At 40.5% G+C, this 15,376-nt stretch overlaps 1 protein-coding gene and 1 long non-coding RNA gene across 4 annotated transcripts in view; one reads left to right on the top strand and one right to left on the bottom strand.

Annotated features, from left to right (window-relative positions):
* The window catches only part of DAZL (deleted in azoospermia like), a 30,390-nt gene extending 17,272 nt beyond the window's left edge, over nt 1-13,118 (bottom strand). The window contains exons 1-9 of one of the 3 annotated variants that reach the window (XM_068207657.1): nt 13,055-13,118; nt 10,360-10,494; nt 9,960-10,051; nt 8,534-8,585; nt 4,287-4,353; nt 3,827-3,960; nt 2,441-2,521; nt 1,626-1,682; nt 479-580 (exon numbers count right to left, since the gene is read on the bottom strand). In XM_068207657.1, the coding sequence (XP_068063758.1) occupies nt 479-580; nt 1,626-1,682; nt 2,441-2,521; nt 3,827-3,960; nt 4,287-4,353; nt 8,534-8,585; nt 9,960-10,051; nt 10,360-10,494; nt 13,055-13,057 (723 nt within the window). In that variant the 5' untranslated portion in view covers nt 13,058-13,118. Of the gene's footprint in view, nt 1-478; nt 581-1,625; nt 1,683-2,440; nt 2,522-3,826; nt 3,961-4,286; nt 4,354-8,533; nt 8,586-9,959; nt 10,052-10,359; nt 10,495-10,708; nt 10,895-13,054 lie in introns of those variants that run through there. The other 2 variants (XM_068207647.1, XM_068207667.1) reach the window with 2 other exon arrangements.
* Nucleotides 13,119-14,143: 1,025 nt separating this feature from the next.
* LOC137484131 (uncharacterized) lies at nt 14,144-14,550 on the top strand. Its single transcript, XR_011004754.1, has 2 exons — nt 14,144-14,236; nt 14,315-14,550. It is a non-coding gene; the product is annotated as an uncharacterized lncRNA (long non-coding RNA).
* The last annotated feature ends 826 nt before the right edge of the window (nt 14,551-15,376 follow it).

Genomic DNA, 15,376 nt, shown 5'->3' with positions numbered 1-15,376 from the left:
GAAATTTCTCCTTTAGAAAACTGAATTCAGAGCAAACTGTTCACTAAACTGGGGGCATCTTCCACAAAACAGTGAGAAAGGGAGAAAGTTACCAACTCAGACATTTGAAGCTTAAAATAAATCTACCTAAGACAGCAGGCAGTGCTATTGAATCTGCTTTTTTTGTATCTGTAATTTTCCCTGGAATTTCCACAGATTAGGCAAAGTCTTGTCAGTAACTTGATCAGGTAGAACACACTTTATCCAGCCCTTAGCACTGCAAACAAGCACTAACAATTTCAAGGAAGCATGAGACTTTTGAAGTGGTACACAGAAATCAGATACATAGGACTTAACAACAGGCTGAAAGGAGCAACCATAACCTTGATTTCTAGGATATCTGTCCAAGGCCCTTGACAAAGCCACATAACCCTCACATGCAAATTTCTGGGAATGGCATTTATGATAAAGAACATTAGATTTTTGAGAAAGCACTTACCTTTTGTGGGCTGCTAGGCAACTGCATGGGCTCTGGAACAGCATATTCCATCTGTATAAATCCTGGTTCCTCAGGGCTATGATAATTCACTGAAGTATACACCTATAGAGTTTTTATGTATTACAGTGTTTCAGTAACACTGGAAAAACATGCAGTTGTGGTGTCATTGATCCTCATCTATTTGTAAACTGTGCCAACTTCATCTTTGCAGTTTTGTTAAGTTTCATGAGTAGGAGAAATACTATCTGTTTTACTAAGACAGTTAAGAATGATACTTCAAATTGCTTAACTGAGATAGTTCTACAACAGTTGTCTGCTCCTACAATCAAGCTGGTAACATTTAACAAGGAAAGCCCCATGCACACCTACTCTTAATAACATTTTGGCCTGCTACAATTGAATTGTAACATGATACAGCCATAGTGTATCACAGTCATGGATGTTATTAAAAAAAAATATTTCAAGCCAATAGTGTAATCAGTACTTCAAGGACTTCTGACAGCTTTCAGAAAAAGAATGCCATTGTCAAGATAATTATATACTACAGCTTTTAAACACTTAATCAAAACTGAAGTCCCTAAATATACCAAATTATACAAAAATACCCAGAGGGCAAGTTTAAATTCTGCCATTGTAAACAAATACAGAGTGTTTTTTCCCCTTTCTTACAGGCATTATTTGCATTAAGTCACAGAAAACAAGGAATTTTTTTAGAGGCCAGCAGCACCATCTACAGTTTGTAGCAGCCCGGGAAAATTTTTAAAACCTACTATAAGGAACCAAAAAATTCATGAGTATTTGCTAAGAACATGGAGACCTTGAACTTAAAATTCTACATCAGGTCAACTTATTTTTTCTTCAACTTTTCCTGAAAAACCAACTCCATTTTATTTAAAATTCCAGAGTTCTGTGACTCGAACATGTAGTTCTAGTGCCAAAAGCAGGCAGATCTGTTCCACCAGGTAACTAAAAAAAGCACATCAGTAGAAATTCTGAACAATTACATACTCTTATCAGCAATTACAGATTTTTGTAGACCTGATTACACAGACCCAGAAAACAAGCAGACTTTTTTTTTAGTATCAAATTGTAAAAACAATGTGCTAATTAAGAAGATAGTTTCAGAAGCCTAACTTTGTAGACTTACCGGAGTTGGAGGTATTACATAATTTCTTGGCTCTCCAGCAAGCCACTGTGGTTGAGCCTTAAACAAAAATTGGACAAGAACCACCTTTTACTCATTCATTTCCAACACAGACAAGTAACTGCTCTGTAGGAGCCACTGTTTATAGGATTTTTCACAAAACAATTAGTTAATACATAGTCTTACATCCAGCAAGATACCTTATTTTATTCAACTATCACCTTCTCACTCCAAGTTAAAGAAAAATTTAAAATATTTCTAAATATTAGGAAAATAAGGGAAACCAAATACCTACATTGAAAACAAATCTCAAGCCTCTAGCTGCTTCCAGTTACTCCTAGTTTAACATCAGTAACAGGACTTAGCCACACACTTCACTTTTGAGTTCAAACGACACTATCAGCTAAGCACCTTCTGACATTTTTATAGTGCAAGAGCACATCCCCTCCCCTCTATATACATCAAACATTGTATCATCTGATAAGATTCTGATTCCAAGTACCTAACATCCCACACTGCAGCATGTACAAATGTAAAGCACTCCCACAAGTGCTACCAATTCATGCACTTTTTTCTAATTTCAAAGTTGTTTTATCACAGTCTATTTAAGAAAAAAAAACTATAAAAAGAAAAGAGTATGCTAAGTCACTCAACATTTTTCATCGCTATTTTATTTTTGCTTTGGTAGCTGTGAAGAACTGAAGGAAAATAGATTTCAAAGAACAAGAAGCACAGAAAGCTCAGACTTCAGTTAACACTTCATTCCAGCTTTGTCAGGTATCCAAAAGCCTTTCTGCTTCTACTAAAACTTTACATACCTGATAGTTGTAAGCCGGTTGATATCCTACGGGAACTTGCTGCTTTAGCAGTACAGCTGGTGATGAACTGTATGGATAGGGCTGCAAATAAAGGTTAAAAAAAAAAAAAAACCCAGAAGTTTGAAGCAAAATACAAGTATATTTGTAGAGGCATTAGCCAGAAGCACATTTTTAGAAGTTACACTGTTATTTCAATTCCTGTGCAGACTAGACTCCCTATTTAAAAGCAACCCTTAGATTTCCCACAGGGCTTGCTTAAGCACTTCAGGCAGTAATAACATCTGTAAAGTGAGATTCCAAGTCTCATATATCTAAAAATCCCATTTCTGCTTGTAACTCTTCTTTTAAGTAATTTCAGAAGTGCAAGTCATGCCATAAACTTTGAGAAGTAGATCTGAAGCAGATCTAGTCTGTCTGCAGATCACTCTGAAGGACCAGTTTTTAGGAGGCAAAGGAAGCTAAGTACTCCAATTAAGACAATCTCCTAGTATTTCTTTCCTGAAAGTACTCTAACACAGTGTTAGCCTGGAACCTTCTCAGATTCTTCAGAGAATAGTTAAAGGCACATTCCAGCATTTAACAGAATTAATGCTCTTACATTAATAAACTAAGGAGAATCAGCAAGAATACTATTATCAAGCTCTCTGCCTTGCAAAAAAGTATTTCTGCAAGTTTGTTCTTCCTCTTTGCTTAAGATATACAAAACAGGATCAGATTGTAGTCAGTACTGCCCCATCATACAGGCTAATGCAGTAAGAGAGCCTGATCTGGTTCAGTTGCAGCACAGGACTCATCCAGGCCACAAGCAGTGTACCCACACTTCAGTAGGAATGCTCATCTGAAGTACCAGTACAGTGATGTCCTACAGGCAATACTGTGCTGGGCACAGCTATTAACAGCAGATGCTGTAACACAGTGATCTTTTAACACAACGGCAATTTAAAGTCAATGATATGTTTGGCTAGGAGAAAAGTACCTGAGATAAGTTCTGATCCCACTCTTGGTTTACAAAAATACATTTTAAATTTCATACTTTATTCTGAAGCAGGACAGCAACACACTAAATATCTGGATAAATTTAATTTGTGAACTGCATCTGTGACAGGCAATAATAATCTTCCCTTCACTTTCAACAGTTCTCATTCTTAAATGGTATCTCCCTCTTGTTTTATAACCGTTAACATCACTAAATCAATTTTTCAAGGTTGCTGGCATTCCTTTGAAGTGGTTTGAAGTTGGGTGCTTCTTACTGGGGAAGCCAATATGAACACAGGCAGGTAAGATCAGACTGGAATCTCAATACATACTCCAAAAGTCGTACATGCTTGCACCTTCAAAGAGTATTTCATTATGATTCAAAAATCAGTGTGCCAGGAGCAGTCTTACCTGAACATACTGTGTTACTGGGCTCATGACAGCTGGAGGCTGCACATATGTCTCCACACTCTGATTACCCCAAACACTCTGGAACTGCGGTGGAGGAGGACCAATAACTACTTGTCTGGGATGCACGTAGGAATCTTGTTTTGAAACAGATAAAAAACAGTATTAAGATATTACTACATGTATTTCATTAAGAATCTGAATTCTAGCTGGAAAAAGCCTTAATGGTTTTGAGTCTCAAATTTAACTCAGTATTAACTATATTGTATTGTGCTACCAACCTCACTCTTATTAAAACATCATACAAATGAGGTCACAAAAGTCAGAACCCAGGTTTAACTGAAATATATATACTGCATCAGATAAAAAGTACTTGCAAGGATAATGACATATCAGCAAGAAAAAAAAACCCTGTTATATTACAATACCTGCAATATGAACAAATTTATTTAGATATACTTACTTAAGTTTTGTTGTTTTCTGATTGCTGGCCCCAGTTTCAGCTTTTTACCATGGAAGTTGATTTGTGACTGAAAGAGAGGTTATTCTCCGTAAGCTGGGAATCAGCAAAGTGAGAGTTTTGTGGGATTTTAAAGAAAATGGACTCTGCTTCTACATCACAGTACATCAACTCTCATAAAAGCTCAACAGCCTCCAGTCTCCTCTCTCAACACCATATGCCTTTTTCCTCAATTTCCTGCAGTGCCCTCAGCTCAATTACCTGCCTAGTCACCAACCCTCCAAAATTATGTATCACTTGCCCTAATGGTAACATGCACTACTCGAATTTGCAACTGTGTATCAGTGACTGCTAGCCCTGCAGTTTTTATACATACAAATTTTAACTACTGCTGTCTCAGTGAGAGTACTACTGGAGAGTGACAAAAGGCTAAGGTTTCTAGTGAAAGATTTTTGGTTTAGCCCTATTAGCACAATTTTGGTACCAAGCATTAAAGTCAGTATTGGATGCAGACAGTCTGTCTAGATTCTTTATCACCTGCAACTCCACAGAAGTGCCCACTTCATTAGAAAATATGTGGTTTTGCAATTTTCTCCCATTTCTGCTAAAGGAAGTGCTTTGAACAGGCAACAGCAGCTGTATTGTTGCCTGTAAAATAAGAACTATAATGATAAAAATCTTGCTCATTCTAATTTCTATCAGTATGAGAAGATGATTCAACAGATATATGGGGGCGAAAAAAGGTGCAATAACCTGACTAGTTTGACAGGTGGATTTTTTTTTTGTCTTTTTTCAGAGGAAAAGGTGTCTTGATTGATTTTGGGCATTTTTAAATTCATTCTGAAATCCTGTTGTGCCAAAATCACACAACTACCCTTTCCACCTCAACAATGAGAAGTCCTAGAAGACAGGCCTCCCCTCTAAATGAAAGACAACTTTCCATTCTGAACTGCAAACAGATTCATGCTGGACCAGAGTGCAGTTACAGACCTATAGCAGAAGAAAAAACACTGTCAGGCTGAACAAGGCTACAAAGCCTTGTTGAACAGGCAGATGAACACAGGCACCAAGAGTAATTTTAGTTAGAGAGTTTCTATAATGTTAATTTACAGAAAACACTGTGACCACTCAGTGCAGATAAGACCTGAAGTGATTTAGTGCAGTAGCCATTGCTTATAATTTGAGCTCTACAACACCCATGTTAATTTCTTCCTTTCTTCAATCCCCTCCAAAAGCCAACAGGTTCTATCTGAACGTGCTTCTTGACATGGCAGGAATTTGTACTGCCTGCAGACCTCAAATGTGCACTGAAAAGAAAATCCACTATATGCCTCTGGGTCTTCCAAGACCTCTGGTATACAAACTCACATCAGTAAGTACTATATTAATAGAGGATCACTGCAGGCTCCAGTTTTGAAGAAGCACACAGAGAAAATCAGTGATGTACATGGCTCAAATGTCAATGCTATTCAAGAGGTCTCCACAGAAATTATTACCTCAGAGCAAGCATTCCACACCGATGTAGCATAATAAAAGTAATCCACAGGAAAAAGAAAAAGGTGGTCTCAGATGAAGTCTGTTGCTCAGTACAGCACTGTACATTTTTGTCATCATAGCATCAAATAACAGCAAGCTTTTAAAATCTTTTGGTGAGAATCTAGTCTCCTGCTGGGGTTTCATTACTCTCCATTTCATTCAAACATGCTCTCTTCCCACTTACAGAACTGGATGGCCAGTAAACACATCTGCACATCACAGAACACTACATTTGTGCCCGGCACATCCATCTGGATTTGTCTTTCTAATCTACTTCCCTAAGAGCTTCAGAAGCAAATGAGAGACTGTTCATCCTCCAGAGATACAGGAGCTTTCTAAGGTAAAGACTTCAAAGAGGCAAGTATTTCAATACATGTTATTTTCACAGTTACTGTACTCAGTAACTGGAGGAAAGAGGGAAAATAAAAAGCTTTGTCTGTGGTTTGTGACTTGCTCAAGTCTATGAGAACCCGATTCAGTTATAAGCGCCAAGATTTAAAATTTCTCTGATGCCAAACTCCCAAGATCAGAAGGGTTGTAACCCTTCTGATGTAAGTTCTTACCCCTTCATCACCTGTGTTAGCTACAGGAAAACCATATGGTGACAGTGCTGTGGTTTAACATAGTTTGGTTTTTAGTTAAGGAAAAAATCCACTAGCTACAGGAAGTGATTCCCTGTAAGGACCCTGGCAGCTTCCTTCGGACCTGACAAAACCAATCAGCTGGCTAATTTTCAATACTGACACCCTGTTAAACCACTTAAAGCTGAACACACCTCTGTGAAATCACATTTAAAAATGAACAAACCATGATAAAAACTCTTGCTTCTGGCCTTTGAACTCTGGCTGAGCCAGGCCTCACACCACCGCACAGCCAGGTTTGGTGGAGATTCTGCTGCCACAGAGTTCCAACCACAGCCTGGCCCCGCTCTGGCTGCAAGCTGCCGCACACGGAAAAAATCATGTGGCTAAAAACAGAGGCAGCCCTGCAGCCCCGCGGCTGGAATTAACTGCAGCAAGGGCCCAAAAGCAGCCATGCAGCTGGAGCGGCTGCTGCCCAGCAGAGACCACATGACCCATCCACAGGCCTGGCCTCCCATGGCATGGCAGGAGAGGCTCCACTCCCTAAATGAACCGAAGAAAAGACTTTTAAAAGTGGTAAACTGACTGAAAATACCAAATTCATCTCTCCACATTGTCAGTAGGAAAAGAAGAGTTGCGGGGAGGAAAAGTGTTCTGAAGGTTTATTCTGATTTATTATTTTTTTTCTTTTAGTCCTGTTAATAAAGTTTTCTTAGTACCCCTTAAAGTTCTGAGCCTGCTTTGCTCTCCTCCTAATCTTTATCTCACAGCAGAAAGTAAGTAAATAATTCTAGCAGGTGCACTGGTGTTTGGCCAGCACTAGACCTCACTACACACAGGAACAGCCACAGCACAATCTAGAAGGCTTAGAAGATACTTGCACTCCAGGTAGCATCCAAATGCACAAACACTGCTAGAGAAACCTATTTCAACTACTGAGACGTAAGTAAAAAATTAATACTGTCTTCCATGATACTGTTACTCCTATGCCCTAGGTAACCCAAAATGTTATTGTATTTCATCTATCTGTGCCCAAAATTGTTACTGTCTCTTAAGACCCTGGAGCCAGAAAACACAACCATGGGGCAGTGGTGCAAGTGCCCCAGTCTTTTGAAATTTTTAAGCAGAGAGAACACTCTCTCTGGCCTCATGGTCTTTGCTCAAGACTGAGGCTCTGCTCTGGGGCTTTTCCCCCTTCTCTTTTGTTTCTCTCTTGCATCTTGGACTGGCTCAAGATGAATTCTGTGACTGCCTGTCTGCAGCCACGACGGAGCAGCCCCACAGAAGTGAAGGCAGAGCCACCCCAGCCCAGCTGCCTGGCCTTGCCTGGCTGGCTGCTGCCAAAGAAGGCAAATCCCTCTGTGAGTTCTAGCTCTTGACCAAGTACCAGCTCCTGAAGAGTGCCAGCTGCATTCACCAATGAAGAGGTAAGAAGGGGGTCACCATTTTCCCATTGTCTTTGGAACTATATGGTTGGTCAGCTGCAGAGGCCACCATTTGTGGAGAGGTGTCACTCCACCATTTCAAGTTTCTCTTTGCTCCCTGAGAGTCCATGAGATTTCAGCAACTTTGTAACTAGTGACTATTACTGTTATTTTTTTGCCTGTTGCTATTTCCTTCTTAATTAGCAAACGGTTATTTTTTCACTTATATTCATCCATATTTGTTTCTCCTTATTGGTGGAAAGGGACTGGTTAACCAAAAAGAAATATTACTCATTTTAGAGTGTCCCACTTTAATTATCTTAAACCAAGACATCGCAATAACTAAAGGTCTACATTTCTGCCATAAACAAAAGGGTTCTATGACAATCATCCACTACAAAAAGCAAGCAGCCAAACACAATCAAGGCTTTCAAGCACATAAATAAATGAGAGCAGTCAGAAACAAAACCACAGGAGATGTTCGACCACACCAGGCTAAAAACTAATCAGCTGAAAACTAATTTGCTTCTTATTTAAGCAAATACATAAAGATTTTACCACCACTACACATTTTAGAAAGTTTGTCTTTTGGGCAGCCCTAGACTTTTTGTGTCACAACTTACTCTACAGGGTACATAACTTGGTTTCCACAAACTTGTCTCTGCCTTCAAACTTCAACTTCTTAAAGCAATTTGGACAAAGAACTTACCTCAACTATCTTTTCAATATCCACATTGTCCAGGAAAGACACAAATCCGTACCTAAAAAGGAAGAACAGACTACTTAGTAATCAGTAATAATCAAATCAGTTTCATTTGATTATTAGCCAAATTCTTTTGAACAAGACCCGTTCACAATGTGCCAGGTACATTATACTGCACATTATACTGTCAAAATTATCAACTAGGATATTAGTTTATTATTCAGCCTAAAAATGTGTTTACTGCTAACTAGCAGTATCTATTATGGGGCCAAATGAAAGAAACTAAATGCCAGATTTTAGAATAACGTGAAATAGAAATAAGGGTTATTTTTTCATTTTAACTACTCAAAATGAGTACTGCTGTTAGTATTAGCAGCTCAGAAAGTTAAAAATTTAAATAAGATCTGACTTATATTTAAGTTTTGTATTTACTACAGAGGTTTGGATGAAAGTAGGCATTACAGGAACACTAACACCAGTGACAAGGAAGCAATTCTTGAGGAGGTTTTTTTAATTTATTTCACTGCATCGCTAGTTTATCTGGTCTATACAATTAAGATCATTTCAGAGCATTATAGTAACAATTGTGTCCCATTAATGGAATAAGTCAAATCATTATCAATACTTGTAACATACACTGGCTAATTGCACAGCAGGGTTCACTTTGCAGACTAGCAAGGGACATGAGAAAATGAATTTTATTTCCAGCTCTTCCATTGCTACATATGCTGAAGAAAAGGATGTGACATTCTAGGATCTAAGCATAGAATCAAAGAAAAACTGGGCTGGAAGGAACTTCAAGAGGGTACAGCTCCTTCTCATCAGAAGGGTTACCTTCCCCAGAACTCAACAGGTTAAGGTCCTTCATCTTATTTAAGGGTTTCACCACAGTAATCCAGAACTCTTCTATATATACAAAGGGAATTTCCCTTGCTTCAACTTTGTTCACATACTTAGTTTCACTCTTCACCCAAACAAGTTTGGGCTGTTTTACTCTAGGACTTATTCACAAGTATCAGGAGAGGGCAGAGCCACTGCCCTGATTAAGCCATCTTAATTCTCTTAATCATCCTGAACTGTCCCCAGATTTTTAACTACTCTAGCCAACAGAACAGTCTTACAAAAGAACTGACTGTGTAAGCATCACATGAGTTAGGCTTTGTTTCCAATGGCTGAGTGACAGTGAGCCTCTTTTCCCTGAACAGAGAGACTATAGTCAAAAATAATGCTACTCCTTGTAAGATTATACAGATTTAGTTGGGAGCAGTACAAATGTACTAGTTTCACAGTCTTAACTCACCACAACAGAAAACTGCAGCTCGTATTAAAGCTTATACATGTCAAGTGTGTTGCTAAGTATCCTCATATCACCTGTTACAGAATGCTATCCACATAAGCAGCAACTTAAAACAACTACTCATATTCTACCCACCCCTTTGAAACACCAGTTCTGTCAGTGATGACCTTCACCTCCTTCACAGTACCATATTGTTCAAAGACACTCCGAATTTCTGCTTCATTCATCTACAAGAAAACAAGGTCTTAAACATCTTCAAAAACATTCAAGTGCTTAGAACTGATTTAAAGCAGAGTACCATTTTTAAACCTATTTTCCACTACCATAAGAACTGAAGGTTAGTTTTGGAAGACATGTTCCAGAAATCTCCCATAACATTTCAATACCTTCAAGATTGGCAAATGCAAAAAAACACACAAAGGAAAAAAAAAAACCCACCACCACAAAGTAGTAAAAAAATCCACATGAGAACAGGAGCAAAATTTCCACTGTTGTACCCTATATCCATTTTAAACAACTAAAAGTGTATACATACCCTTATGTCAATTCCACCAACGAAGACTGTGTTTGGCATGATTTTTCCTTCTGGTAAAACATAACCCTGACTGACTGTTGCTGAATAGGCATTGCCCTCCATGGCGCTTGAACGCTGCATCTCCACATGCGCCGCCTAAAAATTTTAAACAAAAATACTTACCTTAGTCAACTAGATTACATTTTAAGACACCAGGATGCCTGCACCTTCCTATAGCCAGGGGACAAGGAATTTCAATAGCACAAATGGGCCATTCATTCATTGGTTCTAACGCTTCCCAGTTCAAATTAAACTGGCTCTACAAAATCTGGCAGGAAGATTAACTTGAAGTGAGCAGTTTTTCACCCACCTGGTATTCTGCTTTTGTTTGGCTGCATACCCAGCTAAAGGGCATTTGAACAGAAATCTGAGATGGCAACTCCTCAAGCTGACCTAACTGTTGCTTCTACTTCTTTCTTTCTGGATGTGTCAGTGAACCAAGCTAGAAGTAGTATTCACTTTGTTGTGCAAGTTCTTGGCAGCCGTAAAACAGGAAACGGCTCTCAGCAGAGGTGCCCAGCAAGTGCCAGCACCAGCTGAAAGAAGCTGGTAGCCACAGACACCGCTGGTAACCACAGATGCTGCTGCTGGTACACTTGTCACACATGGCCTTGGACCATCATGGAAGTGCAGTGTTCGCGTCTCACACTTATGATGCAGAATTCTCAAGGAAAATTAACTTATTTAACACTCTCACACATTATGTACCTGAAAGAAAGTATAAACAGACTACTTAGGCAGTCTGGCAAGCTGGGTAACATCAAAAATAAGATTAATACACATATCTCCTAGAACCTGAAAAGGAGATGAAAAATGCACAGTGGTAAAATTCCCCTAGAACAAAAAGAAAGAAAATCTCTCTCCAAAGCCACTTTTCAAGTCCTCAGTACTATGATGGAAAACGTTTGCCAATTCAAAATAATTACTGTCTTGTCTAAACCCAAATTATTTTCTCAACATAGCACTACACAAATGACTGTTCTACATACACGATGCACTCACACTGCTGCTGAAACAGTGTCCAAAGCCTAAAACACCTGAAGTTTTTAGGTGGGAAATGCTTCCCATGATGGATTGTCTATACTGGAATTACAGCATCAGCTGAAGTGACTCATCCCTTTAAAATTACTCTAAAAGAAGTCTTAATTTGTCTTATCTCATGAAGTAGCTCTGAAATCAAATTTCCAGATGTCACGAATATTAGGGTTTATTCAGTTTTTCAGCTTATCCGAATTAATAGGTAGTTTTTTTCTTCTCTCATCAATATATAAAATTAATCTGTTTGCTCTCTATTATTCCTGCAAACATGAAGTTTAAACTGATGAGGAGAAACTGGCATAAAGGTCCTCCTTATAGTAGTCGGGAGACTAGTTAAGAGGTTTGGCAAAAGAAAAGGTGGAAAAGGACGATTGCTGGGCCAGGTGGAGGCAACACCTACCTACCCATCCAAGTGTGTTACAAACATCACTCAGTTTTATGCTCATCCAGGAGAGAAAAACGCTCACTTTTTTTGGCCACACAAGCCCATGATTTCTCAGGCTTCTCCCTGGCCTCCGCACATTCTGTTTAAAGTAAGTATTAGTTTGTTTGTTTTTTTGTTTTGTTTTTTTCCCAAACTGAAGCATTTAAAGCCCGTGACCCACGTCCCGCTGCGCGGACACTGAGCGCAGTCTCCATGACAGCGCCGGTGCCTGAGGGAAGAACACGGCTGGAGCCGCAGCCTTCCCGCTGGGCACTAAGCGGAGCCCTCGGCTCAGCACTGCACGCTAGGCACAACTTCTCCTGTATTCAAAAAAAAAAATTTAAGAAGCCCCACCACTTTACTCGCATAGTGTTTGAAGCGTCAGCGCTACAGTCGCAAGTCACGTTTCTCAAACAGAAAGAGCGATCAGCAAGCAGCAGGCTGCTGCGAGCCGAGGAGCCCGCAGCACACCGGGCGACGCCGGGCCTCGGCGGCGGCGGAGGGATTCGTGGGGGAAGGGGGAACGCAGGACCTCGGGCAGGCGAGGCGGCGCTCGTGTGCCGCCGCCATTTTACATCCTCACACCTCGGCTGCCCAGCGCCGACGGGGCGTGGGCAGGAAGGTTTGGCGCTCAGGACCGTGAAAGCTGTTCGCAAGCCCCAGACAAAGGGTCCTGCCGGACCCTACGCGCACCGGGTACACCGCCACGGGAAGGTGGAGGGGCGCCCGCCCAGCCGTGAAGGACGGCGCTATTTTAGCGCCGTCACAAAATGGCCGCTCGAGGGTGTGAAGCGTGTTCCGACGCCAAGCCTCCCCCAAGATCATAATGCCGACAGCTACGAGCCAGAGGCTCCCCTGCACAAGCCCCTGGCCTTTCAATTGCGGTATTCTCGCCTTCACCTTAGCCGCTCGCCTCATAAGGTGATAAAACCCTCAAGACAGGTATAATGCTAGCAGCCCTCAGGGGCTCAGCCCCGTCACCGCGTTACAAGGGGACACTGCTCCAGCTGAGAGAATTCCCGCTTCTCACCCCAAGAACAACCCGAAGAAGTTACTACTCCATTGTCCGCTCCGCTGCCCACTGGGGGTCCCCCCTCAAAGCACCTCACCCAGCAGAAGCCTGCCCCGCGGCTCGGCATTCAAACGCCCCCCACCCAACTGCGCCAGCACGGCTCCCCTTCGGCGTTCACTCACCATCACTCACGAGAGCTGAGGCTGCGCTCACACACTTCAAAAATAAGGGTTTTCAAACAAAACTTGTATGAACTTTTTTGAGAAAGCTAAGCGCAGACGGTCGGGTCTCCTCAATCGCGAAGCTGAATTCCCCACGTCGATAAAAGCCGGGCCCAGGTAATCCCGTTCTCCTTAAATAGCCCCATTGGGGGATGGGACCGAAGAGGCCACACCCTCCCTCCTCTCTTCGCACGCGTTGTGCCCCCCCCACCCCCTTGCCCCATGGCGCCTGTCCCTTGGTGGCTGAGTTTTAGAAGACAAAGGATCGAGAATACTGTGGCGTTGCCGGGTTTTTTTTGTTGTTTTTTTTTGTTGGGTTTTTTTTGTGTTTTTTTTTTTGAGGAGGCGAATTAGGTTGCGACCATCGTTTGTGGCATCGCCCAGGAAGTTGCTGTTGAGTGCATGTCATAGCAGCAGCAGCACCTGCCGTTTTGACAAGAGCTTGTACTTTGCTTGTGGAAGTTTTGAGAATGGTGTGTTATTGAAGAGGCTTTAACACACTTTGAGGCAAAAGCTCAAAGTAGGTCTCTTATTAATATTGTCACAAACCAATGCTATACAGCTGTGCTACAGTGATCGGTCTCCATTACTCTGTGCTGAATTCCAGCTTTCTGCCCAGTCACCAGTGGGCCACCTGTGCTGAATTCCAGCTTTCTGCCCAGTCACCAGTGGGCCACCTGTGCTGAATTCCAGCTTTCTGCCCAGTCACCAGTGGGCCACCTGTGCTGAATTCCAGCTTTCTGTCCAATCACCAGTGGGCCAAGGCCTTTCTAGAAGGAAATCTCTCTGGAAGCCCCCCTGGTTCTACAGGAATAAGATGGGATTTGGAAATTAGTTTTAAATAGCTGTTTGCCACTAGTATCAAATGTTTAGAACAGATAATGATTTTAGGAAGTTCCAGTGAGAGGGGAATCTTATGAACATCTCACCAAAATTAGCCCAACCTCTCTGACTGGGCTAGGTTAATAAGATGATTAATTTATGGTTTGGTTTTTTGGGGTTTGTTTGTTTGTTTGGGTTTGCTGTTTTTGTGGTTGGGGTTGTGTTTGTTTTGGTTATTTTTATAGCAAAGACATACAATCGATCCTTGTAAAGGATGAAAAATTGAAGTAGAAAGCAAAACTGAATGAGTGTATTTAACATGTAAGATGGTTTTTCCAATCAAATTTTATGTCTTCTAAAGAGTCAATTTTTTAATCAGTTTTCAGATGCCTTTTCCAGATGTTATCTTAATAATCCAAAGTAGACTGCTGCACTGGATTTACATGGGACCCAGAGCTGATTTAGGTAGCAGCAATAACAAAGCTCTGATCACATAGATGTGTTTATGTTACCTATAGCAGGATTTTGTTAAATCTGGTGGGGTTGCAATATTATCTAAAGGTAAGTATATGCCTGGGCTTTCATGCAGCTAGTGCCCACTTACTTAAATGAAAGGCATGCTGTACAATACTTTATCAGATCTTATTTGAAATGGCTGAGACTTTGAAAATGATCCCCAACAATGAAGGGAAAATAATACATAGTATTTACTTTGTATTACCAAAGTATATGCCATTACCATATACCAAAGTATAATGGATTCATATTTGACCTTAAGGGTGGCAACAAGTGAGGCTGTTCTGAGATTTTTGTACTAGGTTTGGGTCAGGCTTGTGTCCTGTTTTCCTTAACTAGACATTAGCTTCTAAAACTGGAGAAGATCTGTTGCTTAAAACAAAGGAGAAAGTAATTTATTTTCTGCTGCCAATACACAAATTTCAAAAGCAGTGGAGGAATTGGAGTAGGAAATTGTCTTAGCTTGTTTTATCAATACTGCTATTACAATGGTTAATGCGCAATAGATTTATTTGTTAAATGCACTAAGTAGCAGATGAAGAAACAAATTTTATATTCTGCTACACCATGTAGTACTTACCACTTTAATACACCTTTTTTGTTTATTTGTTTCATTTTTCCTCTTTAATTAGGACATTGGTAAATCAATTAATTTAGTAAATCAGAGTAATTCAGGGAGAGCTTCTGGCTTGGGATCTGATAGGCTGCAGTGGGCGGGGATTCTACAAAAAATGTAATTAAAAATTACCAGTCTGATTACAGATAGTAGAGGTTGCATTTTGAAATTTGATACTACTAAGTACAGGACTATGTGCTTTAAAAGTCAGGTTAGATTTAGTCTTCCTAGAAGTAGACTTAAAAGTGGATACCAAGAGTATCATATACCATTTGAATTTTTGTAGCATTTCTTGTAACTTGTCTTCAATTTTGGGATCTTTTCTTGTG

Source organism: Anomalospiza imberbis, chromosome 1, assembly GCF_031753505.1.
Source record: "Anomalospiza imberbis isolate Cuckoo-Finch-1a 21T00152 chromosome 1, ASM3175350v1, whole genome shotgun sequence".
NCBI lineage: Eukaryota > Metazoa > Chordata > Aves > Passeriformes > Viduidae > Anomalospiza > Anomalospiza imberbis.
This window is presented reverse-complemented; position numbering and strand designations above follow the sequence as displayed.